General features: G+C 50.2%; 1 protein-coding gene across 1 annotated transcript in view; it reads right to left on the bottom strand.

Annotated features, from left to right (window-relative positions):
- The window catches only part of LOC120219849 (basic proline-rich protein-like), a 36518-nt gene that overhangs the window by 19608 nt on the left and 2351 nt on the right, over positions 1 to 14559 (bottom strand). The window contains exon 3 of the mRNA XM_039216766.1: positions 4913 to 5039. Coding sequence (XP_039072697.1) covers positions 4913 to 5039 — 127 coding nt within the window. The remainder of the gene's footprint in view (positions 1 to 4912; positions 5040 to 14559) is intronic.

The following is a 14559-nucleotide window of genomic DNA, read 5'->3' as shown; positions in this document are numbered from 1 at the left end:
AAACCCATATATTTTTCTACTAGGACCTGAATTTATTATTTCTTTCACTGAGACAAAATTTATTTGGGGGCCTTAAATTTTCTCAGCTTAAGTTAGTGTTGGTCAGCTTCTGAACATTGGGTGAAAATTCCAGCATGATCATCAGGGCACCCTGGATTTTTTATTTGCTTCCATTCACAGTGAATATGATGGTAACTCGCTCTCGTGGATTTATGTTGAATGGGGAGTCAGGCTAGGACATTTGTGCTGGTGGAGACTGGGTCCGATCCTTGGGAAGAGTTGAGAAGGATCCATGCTACCTAGAGAGTGGAGGGGCAGCTTCTCCCGAGCCCACCCAAGGAGAAACAGCCCAATACCACAAACACACCACATTAAAGCGTCCAAAAGGAAAGAGAAATCTCTCTCTGTGATCCACGTCTGAAAGAGAAATGGAGCAACACAAAGTTACAAGGAAGGCAGAAGAATCATCCAGCGGCTCCCGGTTTTGGGGAGTTTGGAGCCCATGGTTTAGGACAGCAGCCCGCTCCCTCCCCACACCCCTGCAATTTCCTTCAGCACATTTGTCAGACGGGTGATCTGCCAATTCAGAGAGAGTGATGGCAGCTCATCCTTCTGTCTCCAACATCCGCTCCAAAGGCTCCCCTTTAAACTTGTGTTAGCCTGTTCTTTGCCGCATCCTCCAAATACCGCTTCCCGGCTCTCAGAGGGCGCCTGAGACACGTCTGGTGTTGGCAGCCAGTGTGTGAATCCCTCTTTCCAAACCCATCTCCCCCCTTGCGACACGGGCCAGGGCTTGAGCTGGAGGCAGAGGCGATTGGCGCCTACCTGTCTGGCTTTAGACTTGGCTGGGGTCTGTTCACTGTTTTGAGTGTGAAGCACTCCATTCAGGGACCTGCAGGGGATGGGACCCTCGAGGTCAGAGACTTGCTGGAGGCATGTTAAGTCTGTAGGGACGGAGCGATATCATTTGCTCAGCTACTGGGGGAGCATTTACTGGGACAGGGCACAGGGTGGTCTTCACAGGAGGAAGGGACTCCTTGTCCCCAAATACTGACTGCCTCTGACTGCTCTCTGAGGAGAGGAAGGACTGAGATGACTTAGTCTGTGATTTTGCTTGTGGTTTTTTTTTTTTTTTTTTAATGGAATCAAGTCACTATGGACTGAATTGTGTTCCCCTGTCCCCAAATCCATAGGTTTAAATCCTAACCCCAACGTTAGGGCAGAGCCCCATCTGACAGAATTATAAGAAGAGACACCAGCGTGTGTGCTTTCTCAGTCTCTCTCTGTCTCCCCCCACCCCCACGTCAGAACTTGGGAAGAAGGCAGCCCTCTTCAAGCCAGGAAGTGGTCTCACCAAGACCTGCTACCTGTCAGCACCTTGATCTTGGACTGCCGCCTCCAGAACTGTGAGTACATTTCTGCTGTTCAAGCAGCCCAGTCTGTAGTGTTGTTTTTTTTTTATAATAACCAGAACAGACTAAGACACAGAAAGGACATGTCCAAATAGAGAGCTGGAAAGTACATCTGTGAGAAAGACGTGTGGCCTTTGGCAAGTCAGATTCAGTCTCTAGGCCTGGGTTCCCATCTTTCACGTGAAAAGATCAGACCATTGGTTAGTCCGTCCATCCATCCATCCATCCATCCACCCCCCAACCCATCCATCCATTCACCCCCCAACCCATCCATCCATCCATCCACACACCCACACATCCATCCAACCATCCATCTATCCATCCAATCACCCACACATCCAACCACCCACACATCCATCTGTCCATCCATCCATCCATCCATTCATCCATCCATTCATCCATCCATCCATCCATCCATCCATTTTCTCTACAAATCACATTTAATCCCCCAGCAAATACTGGTCAGAGTTAGTTACTGAGTATACTGACTACTGTATACTGCATATCGCAGAAATTCAGACTCATCAGTTTTAATACCTTTTCATGGTGATCAAGAACAATAAAGATTTACACTAGGTGGTATGATTAGTTCCTATTTATTAGAACAAGAAACAGGTTCTTCTATCTTCAAAAGTTATCTTTGATTAACTCTTGCCTCATAAGCTTTTGTAGGTCTTGATCCCAAAGTAAATGTATAGGTATTTGTTTGAGCCTGTCACCCCACGAGGGTCTAGTATGGCTGTTGGTTTCCAGAATAAACCTGGGGCAAGTTGGCCTTCATGCTTTGGCATAAGCTAGAGTGAGCAGCGCCCTCTGTAAGCACTGAGGACATGGGGTCCCAGGAGAGTGGGGGCCTCACTGCCAGCATGCCCCACGCCAGCCCCCTGCCCACATCTGCGCCCCCCCCCCCATAGCCAGGAATGCCAACGAGCATTGTGACAGCACCTGCCACGGTGGCCCGATGACGGGATTTAGATGCAAAGTCATTTCCTCGGACACACTCAGAAACAAAGAAATACAAAATGATTGATCCCAGGGAGCAGACTGGAGCCAGCTTAATGTACAAGAAGAGGGAAAATCAACTCAAAAGGTATTTGGTTCCATTGACCCGCATCTTTTCAGGATGACCTTCACAGATGTGCAGTTTCTTAAGGTGAAGTGAAAAACGTAGACCCAGATAAACAAGCCCTTAAGAAAAATGGCTGTTCGTCAGCTGGGAACAGAATTCTGGGTGTTTCTGGGGCAAACAGGACATGACAAGTTCTTAAAGTTTCTGCCACGATCTCTAATATTTGTGATCCACTTCAAAAGCACCTACTGAGGCCACATGTGCCACAGGCTGGGTGACTGCCCTTGTTCTGTACTGTTAGTGGTGAGGGACGAGGGAGACAGGTTGGGAAGGGCTGAGCTCCTGGTTCATACCTCCTCACGGGCCGTGATGTCAGGTGCTGCATTCTCAGACGGTGACCTGCTGTTTGAAGAAATAAGCCCGTCACTGTGGATAGGAGGCCCAGCAATTCACCACGACGGGAAGTCCTGACTACCAAGTCCACTAAGGGAAAACTCTTTCCAGAATCTTCCACCTTCATGACCTCGGAGTCCAAGATGCCTGCTTGAAAATGCTCGCGCTACCTCTGCTTCCGTGCTGGTGCACACAGCTGACCCATGGAGCTCAGTGTTCATGTTGTAATTCATTCATGCCCTTGGAGCCATTATACTAATACGTTCAGACTCCCTGAGTTCAAATCCCAGTTCTCCATTTATTACCAGTGGGACCCGGAAGCGTGTCTTAGGATTATGTGAACTTAATGTTTTTATCTATAAATGGGTAAACTAATTTCCACCAGAAACATCTCATGGGAGTACATTGAAGAGGACAATATATAATAATAAATCCTATAAAATAATAGAACTATAAAATAGAAATATAATTATCAAATATAAACAAAATAATATAAAAAATAATAAAAAGCTTATCCTATAGTAAGCAAATAAAAATTCATAATACAAATCATTTTAGGTCTGTATGCTTTATTTTTTTTAAGGTTTTTATTTATTTCTGAGAGAGGAGAGAGAGAGAGAGAGAGACAGCGTGAGCAGGGGAGGCTCAGAGAGAGAGACACACACACACAGAATCTGAAGCAGCTCCAGGCTCTGAGCTGTCAGCACAGAGCCCGACGCGGGGCTCGAACCCATGAACTGTGAGATCATGACCTGAGCCAAAGGTGGACGCTTAACCGACTGAGCCACCCAGGCGCCCCTAGGTCTGTATGCTTTAAAATAAAACACAGAGGAGAGAGGAGAAGGGAGAGAGTTCAAAAGTTTAGCAGAAGCAAGACATGAGCACTGACCAGTTCTAGGCGTGTCGTCCAGCGGTCACCGTGCCCGTGGCTGCCTGGGACACAGGGCTACAGCCCTTCCTGCACAGGATGGTCCTGATTGTAGTGCTTTTAATGGCTTTTATTTTACCTCCTCTCAAGATGACATTTTTTAAAAATATTTTTATTTAGTTTTGAGAGAGAGAGAGAAAGAGAGCGTGAGCAGGAGAGGGTCAGAGAGGAAGGGAGATCCAGCACAGAGCCCAACGCGGGGCTCGAACTCACGAACCATGAGATCACGGCCTGAGCCAAAGTTGGTTGCTCAACGGGCTGAGCTTCCCAGGCGCCCCAAAATCTCCTTTCGAGAGCTCCTTTGAGGCGTGGGCAGTGACGGGTAGGTGGCAGCTTGTAGGCAAAATGTTTGCCCGCCTCCGTCTGCCAACGCCCCGTCGTGTTTTGGTTACGACTTCAGTTTTTATTTTAAAAGATGCTTATTCTAGAAAAGTCAGGCAACATAGGCAGTTGAAAACAAAAAAGAAAAAAAAACACCTCAAACCCTAAGATCCTAAATCTTGCATTTTTCATCTCGGAAGACTGTCATTTCTTCAGTCCTAACCCAACAGCGTGGCTATAAATGGATCACCGAATGAATGGCGACGATGTGCTATAAAAGCACACCAGCATGCGGCATGCCGTTTTTGAAAAAATGTGCCAAATTTATTTTCACGTTTTTAACAGGAGAGGAAGGATCCAAACTAACATTGATGAACTCCAAACCTTTCCTCCTTTGAAAGATGGATCGGGCCTTTTGTGAGGAGGCCTCAAAGGTCACAGAGTGTAACTTCTACCACGGCCACACATCTGCCCGAGATCACGGGCAGGAGACGTGCCCTTCGCTGCAGGATGGCGAGAGCCCCGAGTCACAGTGAGATAACGTAGACGGCATCGTTGCAGGCATTTTTGGTAAATGCAATCCGTCGTGCGTCTTACCCACAATTAAGGAGCACGCTTACAACACTAATACCCTTGAGGGAAGTAACCTGTTCAAGATTAGGTGAAAGAAGCTGCCAGGTTTTTACCTGGGAGCAGACAGGGAGCAGGAAAGCTTTGAAAGACCTCCGCCCACTTGGCTGCCTTTCCTGGTCCTCCCCAGAACGATCTCTGCCTCTGGAAGATGCTCACCTTCGGCCGAGGAGGCAGCCCATTCGTGGACGGGGATGACGAGGTCCCATCCCTCTCCGGGGGAGGACGGCTTGCAGATGGAGCTGGTTAGTGCGCACAGCAATGAGCTGCCCAGGCCGCAGGAAACCTAATGGGACAGAACAGCGTCTCATTTTCTGGGAGAGCCAGACAGCCTCCCTGCCATTTTACATCCAATAAGAGTTCCCATCTGGGGCTCCCTTGCGGGCTGTTCGAATCTCCCGTTTCAGATGCAGCTCTGTAAAACCAGGCTCGCCTTGGCAGGAGCCGGGCTGCGTCTGGGCAGGTGAGGCTGCCTGCTCGTGAGATACCAGCTTCGTCCCGGCTGCTGTCCCGCTGACTTGCCAAGGAGGGAAGCACCCGGTGCCCCAGACAGGGTCCCACACAGCCGGTGGAGGCCTCTGTCACAGGTGATGCCGGAGTGCGGCAGACGGTGAGGTGCAGACAGGAAATACATACGACGTACTCCCAGCAGACCCACCTCGCCCAAGAATGACAACAGCGAGCGTTCTCGGGACTAACGCACGGCTTGGGGGATGGAGAATGGCTACGGTGAGGCGGATTTGCTTCTGGACACCCTCTTCCGTGCTCTTTGGTTATTTCCTTTCTCACCTGCATCTATTGCTTAGTAAATGGTTTGAAATTGAAAAAATAAATCCCGAGAAGGGACAACGTGACAGTAGCATAAGTTCTTTGACGCGAAAGTAGATCAACAAAGTCAACGCCAAAAATGTACTTTGCCAAACTGCACGTTGGCTGAAATGTGATTTGAACCCAAGTGTCTCCGGATCCAGGTCGGCGTTACCTCCACTGCCTCTTGCTGCATCGGTGATGAGCCCACGTGCTTAATTGTTGGCCAGCGGCCTTCTAAATGTCCTGGGGCACATACCCTGCCCCTCAGCGGCCCCCCGTGATTGGGCATCCAAGTCTCATGTAGGCCAATCAGTGTAGTCTCTCCATCTGGTTCGGTCCATAACCCTGAGTCCAAGTCCGCTTATGGAGAGATGGAGACCGAAGGAGACGGTACAAAGTCCTCGATTCTCAGAGTGCTGAGGACCCCCCGTGGGACGAGCAAACCCTGACATGGTCGGTGCCTACCTGGGGCAAGAATACTGATGAGGACAGAAAACCGTAAGCTGACAGCACCGGGAATATTTTGAGCCAGGCTGCAACGTTTAAATTGAATGCGATTTCTAAACATAGCACATCGATGTACCCAAACCAAAACGGCCCCATCTGTAGCAGAGACAGCAACTTCTACTTAATGATGCTCAAGCAGGAGCGCAGCCAGAATGAGCTGCCTCGAGCCCACAGCCGCTTCGTCTCTGGCTGCTTCCAAGCACGCACGGCAAGCAGAGGGTGGACGAGGGAAGCAGCAGACCCTGCTGCCTGGGGTGATGTCTGAAAACCCGGCTGTTCGGTCCTGAATGGAGACATCCGGTCCAGTGTGCGTTTGATCGTGTCCAGTGTGCATTTGATCATGATCTGCCCCCAGAAGGGCGGTTTGAGGAGGTGGATGCTCAAGAGGCCGGGCGGGAGGAGACGGGCGGCGCATAGTGTGCACAGTGTTCCTGGTGTGGGCAGAGCTGGGTTCAAATCCCTGCGTTACCGCTGCCCGGCTGTGTGACCTGGGCCAAATCTCCGAACCTCTCTGAGCCTGTTTCCCCAGCTGCCCAGCGGAGGTGATTTTGCTGGGAGCATAAAGGGGGAGTGGAGGCCTGCATTTACTCAACGCGGGATAGTTAGTTACGGGGCCGCAGCCGAGGTCACACTAGGGGATTAAAGCCGCGCGTGTGCCTCGTTCCTGAAAACGTGTAATTGCAATCTGTAGGCTGGACAGACGTGGTATGTTGGGCCCCCCAATAGTTTTACATTTTTTGTACTTAATTTTAAAGATTTGCGTTTAGGAATTTTCCTTAAAGTCGAGGTTTTTGGCTTATCCGAGGGGGAAGAAAAGGAAGATCTGGCTGAAGTGGACCCACATCATCCTCTGGGAAAAACTAACGGAGTCCCAGCCGCCACCGCCCCCTGCAGACGCGCCCATGCCCCCCGGGCCCCCTGGTGATGGCTCCTGGTGAGCAGGCGCCGCTGTGGTCCCGTCTGCGACCCGGACACTGAGGCTCGGAGTTTAAACGGCTTGCCAAGGTCAGAGAGCGAGTCAGCAGAGGTCGTACGGCGGCCGCGATCCCGCTGCGCAGTGGTCCCTGCGCGGCAGCCGGGACCGCGTGCCTCCCTGACCTCCCAACGCCCCTCCACCCCAGCCCCCGCCGTCTCTAGCGGCTGCAGTTCACAGACTGTATCTGATCGGGATGGACACCATCTAAGCAATTGTAGCCTCTGGGTCCTGGGTCATTATCTCGCTCTTCCCGGAGTTGGGAGGGGATTTGCGGGCGTCACTCAGCCAGCCAGGGACTGAGCGGCCGGGTCGCCCCTGTCGCCAGGGTCCTGGCTCTTCCTGCCTCACACTCGCCTCCCAGCAGGAAGGAGGTGACCTCTGTGAGGAGGTCTTCACTGTGTTTAGTGCCGTGGGCAGTCGACCTCACACACAGGACACATACCTCGTTGTCGGTGGCTGAGCTCGGTCACCTCGCAGGAGGAACAATTATGCCTCGTTTGGACGGCAGCCACTTGCATTTTCTCCAGAAGGCTTATTCTCATTTTACTGCCAATACGTTCAGCTCTCTCCTCCCAGGCGGCGGCTGATGGCTCTGTCGCTTCGACGTGAGTTCCAGCTGGAAGAACGTCGTTTGCGGCTCTGATGGCAAACGGCTAATGTAGGAAAATGGACGGATGGCGGGGGGAGGCGTGAACAATCATGGTCAACAGTGGAAATTAAAGCTGCAGGGAGATACCGTTACACACTCATCAGAATGGATATAATTTAAGAAAAAAAAATCACCTTTTCAAGTGTAGGAGAGGATGTGGAGAAACCAGACTTTCTTCTAGTGGGGAGTAAAATGGTGGCCACTTTAGTTTTTTGAAGTTTATTGATTTGTTTTTGAGAGAGAGAGAGAGAGCGAGCATGAGTGGGGCAGAGGCAGAGAGAGAGGGAGGGACATTCCAAGCAGGATTTGCCTTGTCAGCACAGATCCCCATGTGAGGCTAGAACTCATGAACCATGAGATCATGACCTGAGCCGAAATCAAGAGTCGGGCGCTTAACCAACCGAGCCACCCAGGTGCCCCCGGCTGGCCGCTTTATAAAACAGTTGACTTAAAATAAAAGTTAAACCTATCCCTTCCCCGTGACCCAGGCTTTCTACTTCGTGGTATCCAGCAGTTTTCACTAGCCTGGCTCCTGAACGTCAGTGGATGTCTCATTTGCACTAACCCAGGCCTGGAAGGGGACGAATGTCCATCAGCAGATGAATGGACGGCCATGTGTCCATAGAAGGAAATAGCACCAAGCAGTCAAAGGAACCTGATTACTGATAACATGTTTCAACATTGATGGATCCGAAAATAATTGCGCCCAATGACAGAAACCACACAGAACACGGCTGGTTCTGTTCATAGCAAATCACAGTACATCTAGGCAGCAAATCTACAGCGTCAGAAGTCAGACCAGTGCTTGTGTGCAGATTGGGTTGGGGGCCTGGGGTGGGGGGTTGGGGAGGGATGAGAATCGTTCTGCTTTCGGTCTGGGTTTCCCAGACTAATACATAGGTCAAAACTTAGAAAGTATTCTGTTTTAAGTACATGCATTCTGTTTTATAGCATGTGTACGTCAATAAAGTTCTTTACAGTCATGCTTGGCACAGGGTAGACATCTGACAAATACACGTGGCGAGGAAATCGCACTAGAATCGGGGCCGGGAGAATGACTTCACTCCCCTCCAGCGTTTGTGCCTCTTCTCTTTCCCTTTTGCTCTCAAAAGATAGGAACCCTCAGGAGGTCGGGGCTTCTACGACATTTGTCAGGCACCAGGTGTCCGGCCACAAAAGGGGAGAAAGGTCCTGGTGCCACTCACTGTATTTTCTCAGACATCCTACTTTTTTTTCAATTTTTTCATTTTTTTTAAATTTATTTTTGAGAGAAAGAGGGACAGAGAATGAGCAAGGGAGGGGCAGAGAGGGAGGGAGACACAGAATCTGAAGCAGCCCCAGGCTCCGAGCTGTCAGCACAGAGCCCGACGTGGGGCTCGAACCCACAAACCGCGAGATCATGACCTGAGCCAAAATCAAGTGTGGGATATTTAACAGACTGAGCCACCCAGGTGCCCCCAATTTTTTTTTATATTATAAGCAATGTTATAGGAAATGTTTTCTTATATGTCTTTGCCCAGTTCTTTTGTTATTTCTTCAGATTGTTTCTTAAAATGAAATGATTAATATAATATATATTTATATATAATATAATATTTATATTTTTAACAACTATTTTTAAGGTTGCTGCTACCTATTGCCACCATGTTTTGCAGAGATGTTGTCAGATTGCTTTCCCATTAACAGCGTGAGAAATGTTGACCCATTCTGACACTGGGCACTGTCGATTGGGTTTTAAAACATACTTGCTAATTTGACAGAGAAAATGTCACATTGTTTTTATTTGCCCTTCTTTCATCGCTTGTAAGGGAGAAATTTTTGTGCTGATTGATTTGTGATATTTATGTATTCGATTGGTAAGTGGGACACATATTATCATCACTTTGAGCTTTTTAGAAATGATATGTGCGTAAAGGCCGCCTGGTTAGCAATTCTATTATGTCTCATTAATGCATTCGAGAAATAGTTACTGAGAGCCTCCTGTATATGGCAGGCATGATTCTAGGCGCTGATGATTTCGTAATGATCAAAACATTAAAATCTCTGTTCTCTGGGCACCTGGGTGGCTCAGTCTGTTGAGCAGCTGACCCTTGATTTTGGTTCAGGTCAAGATCTCATGGTTCGTGAGATCGAGCCCCAGGTCGGGTTCCGTGCTAGCAGCAGAGAGCCTGTTTGGGATCCTCTCTCTCTCGCTCTCTCTCTGCCCCTCCCACCACCCTCATATAAACAAATAAACTTAAAATTAAAAAAAAAAAAAAATCTCTGTTCTCATGGGACTTAGCGTCTTCCGGGGCAGAGATACAAGACGTGAGTAAATATACGTGGTATGTTGGGTCATGAAAAGTGTTCAGAAAAGAAAGACCAGGAATGGCGTCCACAGGGGTAACAGGAAGGCTGCTCTTCCCCGTGCGCCTCCCCCACGCGGCCGCCGTCCCCCACCTGGTGCGGCCTTGGCTGCCAAGCCAGGCAATATTGATCTGCAGACGAGAGGAGTGGGTCGGGCATCGGCGGTCCTGGGTTCTAGTTCTGACACTTACGGCGTTTGCTAAATGACTCCGGACGAGCCCCTTCCCTCCTCGGGGCCCTTCTGATTAGACGGAGTCATTTCGGTAAGATGCGTGTTTGTCCAGGCGCGACACGGTTATCACCGACGGGTTTTAATAGCACAGGTGAGGGCGTGCGTGTATGTGCTTGAGTGTGTGTGTGTGTGTGTACACGCGTGCAGCTTGTATGTGTGCTGCTATAAGTAAAATGCATTAGGAGGAAGTAAGGCAACGCTGGCCCATGGACAGTACTTGGCAAAGCCTATTGCTAACGCGAGGCTTGAGCGTAGGGCTGGGCTGGTTTAAAGGAATGTATCAAGCTGGTAATAGTTGGAAGAGACACAGATATAGTACAAGGTGTGATGGCAGGTGGGGGGGGGCTCTCTGTGCCTCCTTCAGACCCGAGGCCGAGCCCACCTGCTCCCACGGCCCCCATGGTGTGAGCGCATGTGCGCGGGAGGAGCAGCTCAGGGTCTCGGAGGCGAACCCCGAATCCCACGGGGGACGCTGTGCAGGGAGGCCCCCCAAGGGGAGAGGACGGCCCGAGTCTCAGGCTTCGGGGTTCCTCGTGTGACCCCACTCCAAACACACACCTTCTCCTCGTCATCAATGTATTTCATCTTCAGCCACCCAGACAGCGGGATTTGTCACTTACAAAAGCAAAGGTGGCAGCATTTTGGTCGAAGGTGACGAAGCCATTAAAACACGTACCTGCGGGTTCCTGCACCGCTGGAAGATGAGGAGGAAAGTGCGCCTTTGTTGTGGAAACTATCTCTTTTAACTTTTACAAAAAAGGAGGGAAGAAAGCAATTAGCGCAGTCCTTTGAAGAATTAAGCAGCAGCGATGCTAGCGGCTGAGAGAGAGGAGAGAGAGGAGAGCTCGCGAGCAAAGAACTGCTTTATGAATTACATTCAAGCTGACCATGGAGGTCGCATCAAGTGATAACTTGCCAAGTATCACTTCCTGTGCGTTTCTTTAAAATCTGGGGCGCCCGGGGGAAGTTCTGGTGGGGGGGTGCAGAAGGGATGCGGATCCACACAAGATAAGAGGCCGTGCAGCTGTGAACAGGGAAGGTTTAGAATAACCCATAAAACAATAGCGCCCTGCGGCTGTGGCTTTCTGCTCTCCAGAGTGCATTTGGATCTGGGGGAGACATAGAGGCTTAATCTAAGTGCGTGAAGGGCCATGTTAACTCCCGATGCAGAGGCTGTACAGTTCGGTGTTTGCATCGTGTGAGGTCTTCTCGCTCTGCACAGTAAACGTGTTCCCTCCTTTCCCACGGATCCAGAGAGCACCAAGAATGAGCTGCTCTGGTCAGTTTTCTTGCCGCCTCCCCCCTTCCCTACTTTTTCCCTGCCTTTCACAGACAGCTAAGGTCCCATTGGTCTTTTGTGTTTATTTTTTCCTGCCTCGGGCTTCCCCTGAGCTATTGGGAGGGATGGCTGTTAGATATGCTTTTGTCTGTGAGCAACAGAATAGCTGAGTCATGGTAACTCAATAGAGCAAAACAAAATAGAATAGGGGCTCATTTTTCTCCAGGGCAAGAGGTCTGGAAGCTTCTGTTTTGGCTCCAGGGCTCTGTGATATCTGGATCAGAGTTTTTGAGATTCTTTAGATCGTTTCCCCATACTTGTTGCCTCATGGTGCCAAAATGGCTGCTGGAACTCCCCTCCAGATGGGGCTCCGCCTCACTTCCCCTGGCGGGAACTTTCCATAGGATAATAGGCTGGTGACTATACTTCTCATTACGAAGAGGACCCGAAAATGATTGCTTGGCAACTTGAGAGTTCTTTGGGGGAAATAAAAGGAAATCAAATGGTTTTCCCCAAACTACTGAGGTATGTTTTAGAGGATGAAGAAGATTTTCTCTGGATGAAGGCAAGGGCTGCCATGCTTCTTTTGTGTTCTTCTAGCAAGATCATCACCAGACTGTTTAGTGTGAGCCCTGCTTCCTGTAGCCTTAAGAAATGGGGCCCCTGGGGCCCCTGGGTGGCTCAGTTGGTTAAGTGGCAGACTTCAGCTCAAGTCATGATCTCACAGTTCATGGGTTCGAGCTCTGCATCAGGCTCTGTGCTGACTGCTCGAAGCCTGGAGCCTGCTTCCGATTCTTTTTTTTTTTTCTTGGAGAGAGAGAGAGAGAGACAGCGTGATCAGGGGAGGGTCAGAGAAAGAGGGAGACACAGACTCTGAAATAGGCTCCAGGCTCTGAGCTGGCAGTCAGCACAGAGCCCGACGCGGGGCCTGAACCCACGAACCGTGAGATCATGACCTAAGCGAAAGTCGGACGCTTAACCGACTAAGCCATCCAGGCGCCCCGCCCGCTTCCGATTCTGTGTCTCCCTCTCTCTCCCCCTTCCTGATCACAATCTATCTCCCTCATTCTCAAAAATAAACATTAAAAAGTTGAAATAAAGAAAGGAGCCCTTGGTGTGCTCCAAGACGTAGGCAAAGACATGACAGCTGACTTCGATGTAACACTGGGAATCGAAGATAACCTTGCCCCAGTGGACCGACGCGTACGCATCTGTGCTCCGGCCTAGCACTCAGAAGCGCCGGGCAGCACGTCAGAATTGCTTTGGATGATCATAATTTAGCAAATCCTCTAACTTGTATATTAGGCTGGCTCAGTAAATACGTCCTTGCTATTTCATCTGAAGGAAAAAAATCATGGTGAATGATTCTCACAAACAGAAAAAATCACCCCGTCTGCTGTTCAAATGGCACATACGAAGGACGGCTTCTCCAAGACCCCCTCCGAGGACACCTGCTTCCCCCAGGGCGGGGAAGGGGCTCGGCGTGGAGGCCATCAGCAGAACACGTGATGTGGTTTCCAGAGAATTTGGCTTATTGCTACCCTCTCGCAACCTTCCTGAAAGATAGCAATTCCAACAGCTTTACGGAAAAAGATGACAGTTTTCTATCAGATATGCCCATGCTGACACACAAACTGCTTTTCTTTATGCCTAGGAATTTCCTCCAAAAATGTCTTAACGAATCAAACTCTCCAGAGATGAGTTTTGCTTCTTGGCGAGGGGGAGAGGGCGGAGACAGGCTCAGGGTCTAGGCGGGAGGGGCATTCACAATCTCCGCCGAGAGTGGCCCCCACATTTCTCATTTCCCCAGCTCACCTGCCTTCTGTCCACTCTGCACACCTCCCCTGCCCACCGTTCTCGATCCATCCACCGCGTACTGTCTCTGCTTCAGGTCCTAACCCGGGTTCCAGGCACAAAACAGTCAAATGATACCCACCCCTTACCTTCGGGATTTGTACCGTAAGGCTTAGAGACAGGTATGTGAGCTACATCCCTATGTGCTAAGAGGTGGCATGGCTCTAGATTTGAAGAGACGGCTGGTTCTTCCAAGAGGGAAACATGTCACCTGGTAAGGCTTGAAAGTAAAGACAATATCAGAACGGGGTTTTGAAGGATACGTAGGAGTTTGCCAGGAAGAATGATGAGCTGTGAGTAATGAAATCAGTAGTTACTGTTAAGAGCACTAACTGTGCCCCACACGTGCCCCCTTTTTACATGGTCTAATTGCCTTGTCACTGTCGGCCATTCAACAGTGTGAGAGAGAGGAAACGTTCACTGTGTCCATCTTACAGATGAGACAACAGAGGGTGTGGACTCTCCCGACTACAGGCGGGGCTTTCGGCCATCACACCACACCGGTGGGCGGTGCAGAAGAAAGTGCATCGGGAAAGAGAGAGAAGGCACTGAAGCACGGATGCTTAAAGGAAGTGAATGTATCTCATCTGCTCAAGGACTGGACGGTGTGTGACTCCCCAGCTGTGTGACTCGGGGACAGATAACTGAGCCCTGCTGAACCTTCACAAAACATGGTGGACCAGTGGAATCACTTACAGGGCTTTGTGAGACGCCCCCTTTCCAGGGGCTCCTCTCTTTGCTTATGCCTCCCTCTCCTCCGTCCCTGCCCACATGGGTCTGCTGAGCATGCACTACGTGCCAGGGGCCTCCATAAGCACTGGGGATGCAGCTTAAATGGGGACCCGGTGAGGCTGGGCCCTCATGCTGGGGCCGGGGTGACACCTCAATACCGGTGTGAGGGCGTCCGGAACACTGTAGTTACAGCTGTGGGAAGGGACAGGCAAGGAGGGCCGCACGCATCCCTGAGTCAGAGGTCGCCTGGCCTCCCTTCCATATCTCTCTTTGACGCGGTCTCTGTGTCTCTTTGTCTTGCCCGCTGTCGGCTCTGTTAGCTTTCATCTCTCTGTCCTTGGCTGTCTGCCTCTGTCTTGGATTTCCTATTGTTTTTTTACCAGTCTGGCTTCCTCGTTGCTTCTCTCTCTCTCTCTTACCC

This window comes from Hyaena hyaena, unplaced genomic scaffold (genome assembly GCF_003009895.1).
Source record: "Hyaena hyaena isolate Hyena2069 unplaced genomic scaffold, ASM300989v1 scaffold_0, whole genome shotgun sequence".
Taxonomy (NCBI): domain Eukaryota; kingdom Metazoa; phylum Chordata; class Mammalia; order Carnivora; family Hyaenidae; genus Hyaena; species Hyaena hyaena.
Note: the sequence above shows the minus strand (reverse complement) of the source record. Positions and strands in the feature narration are given on the sequence as shown.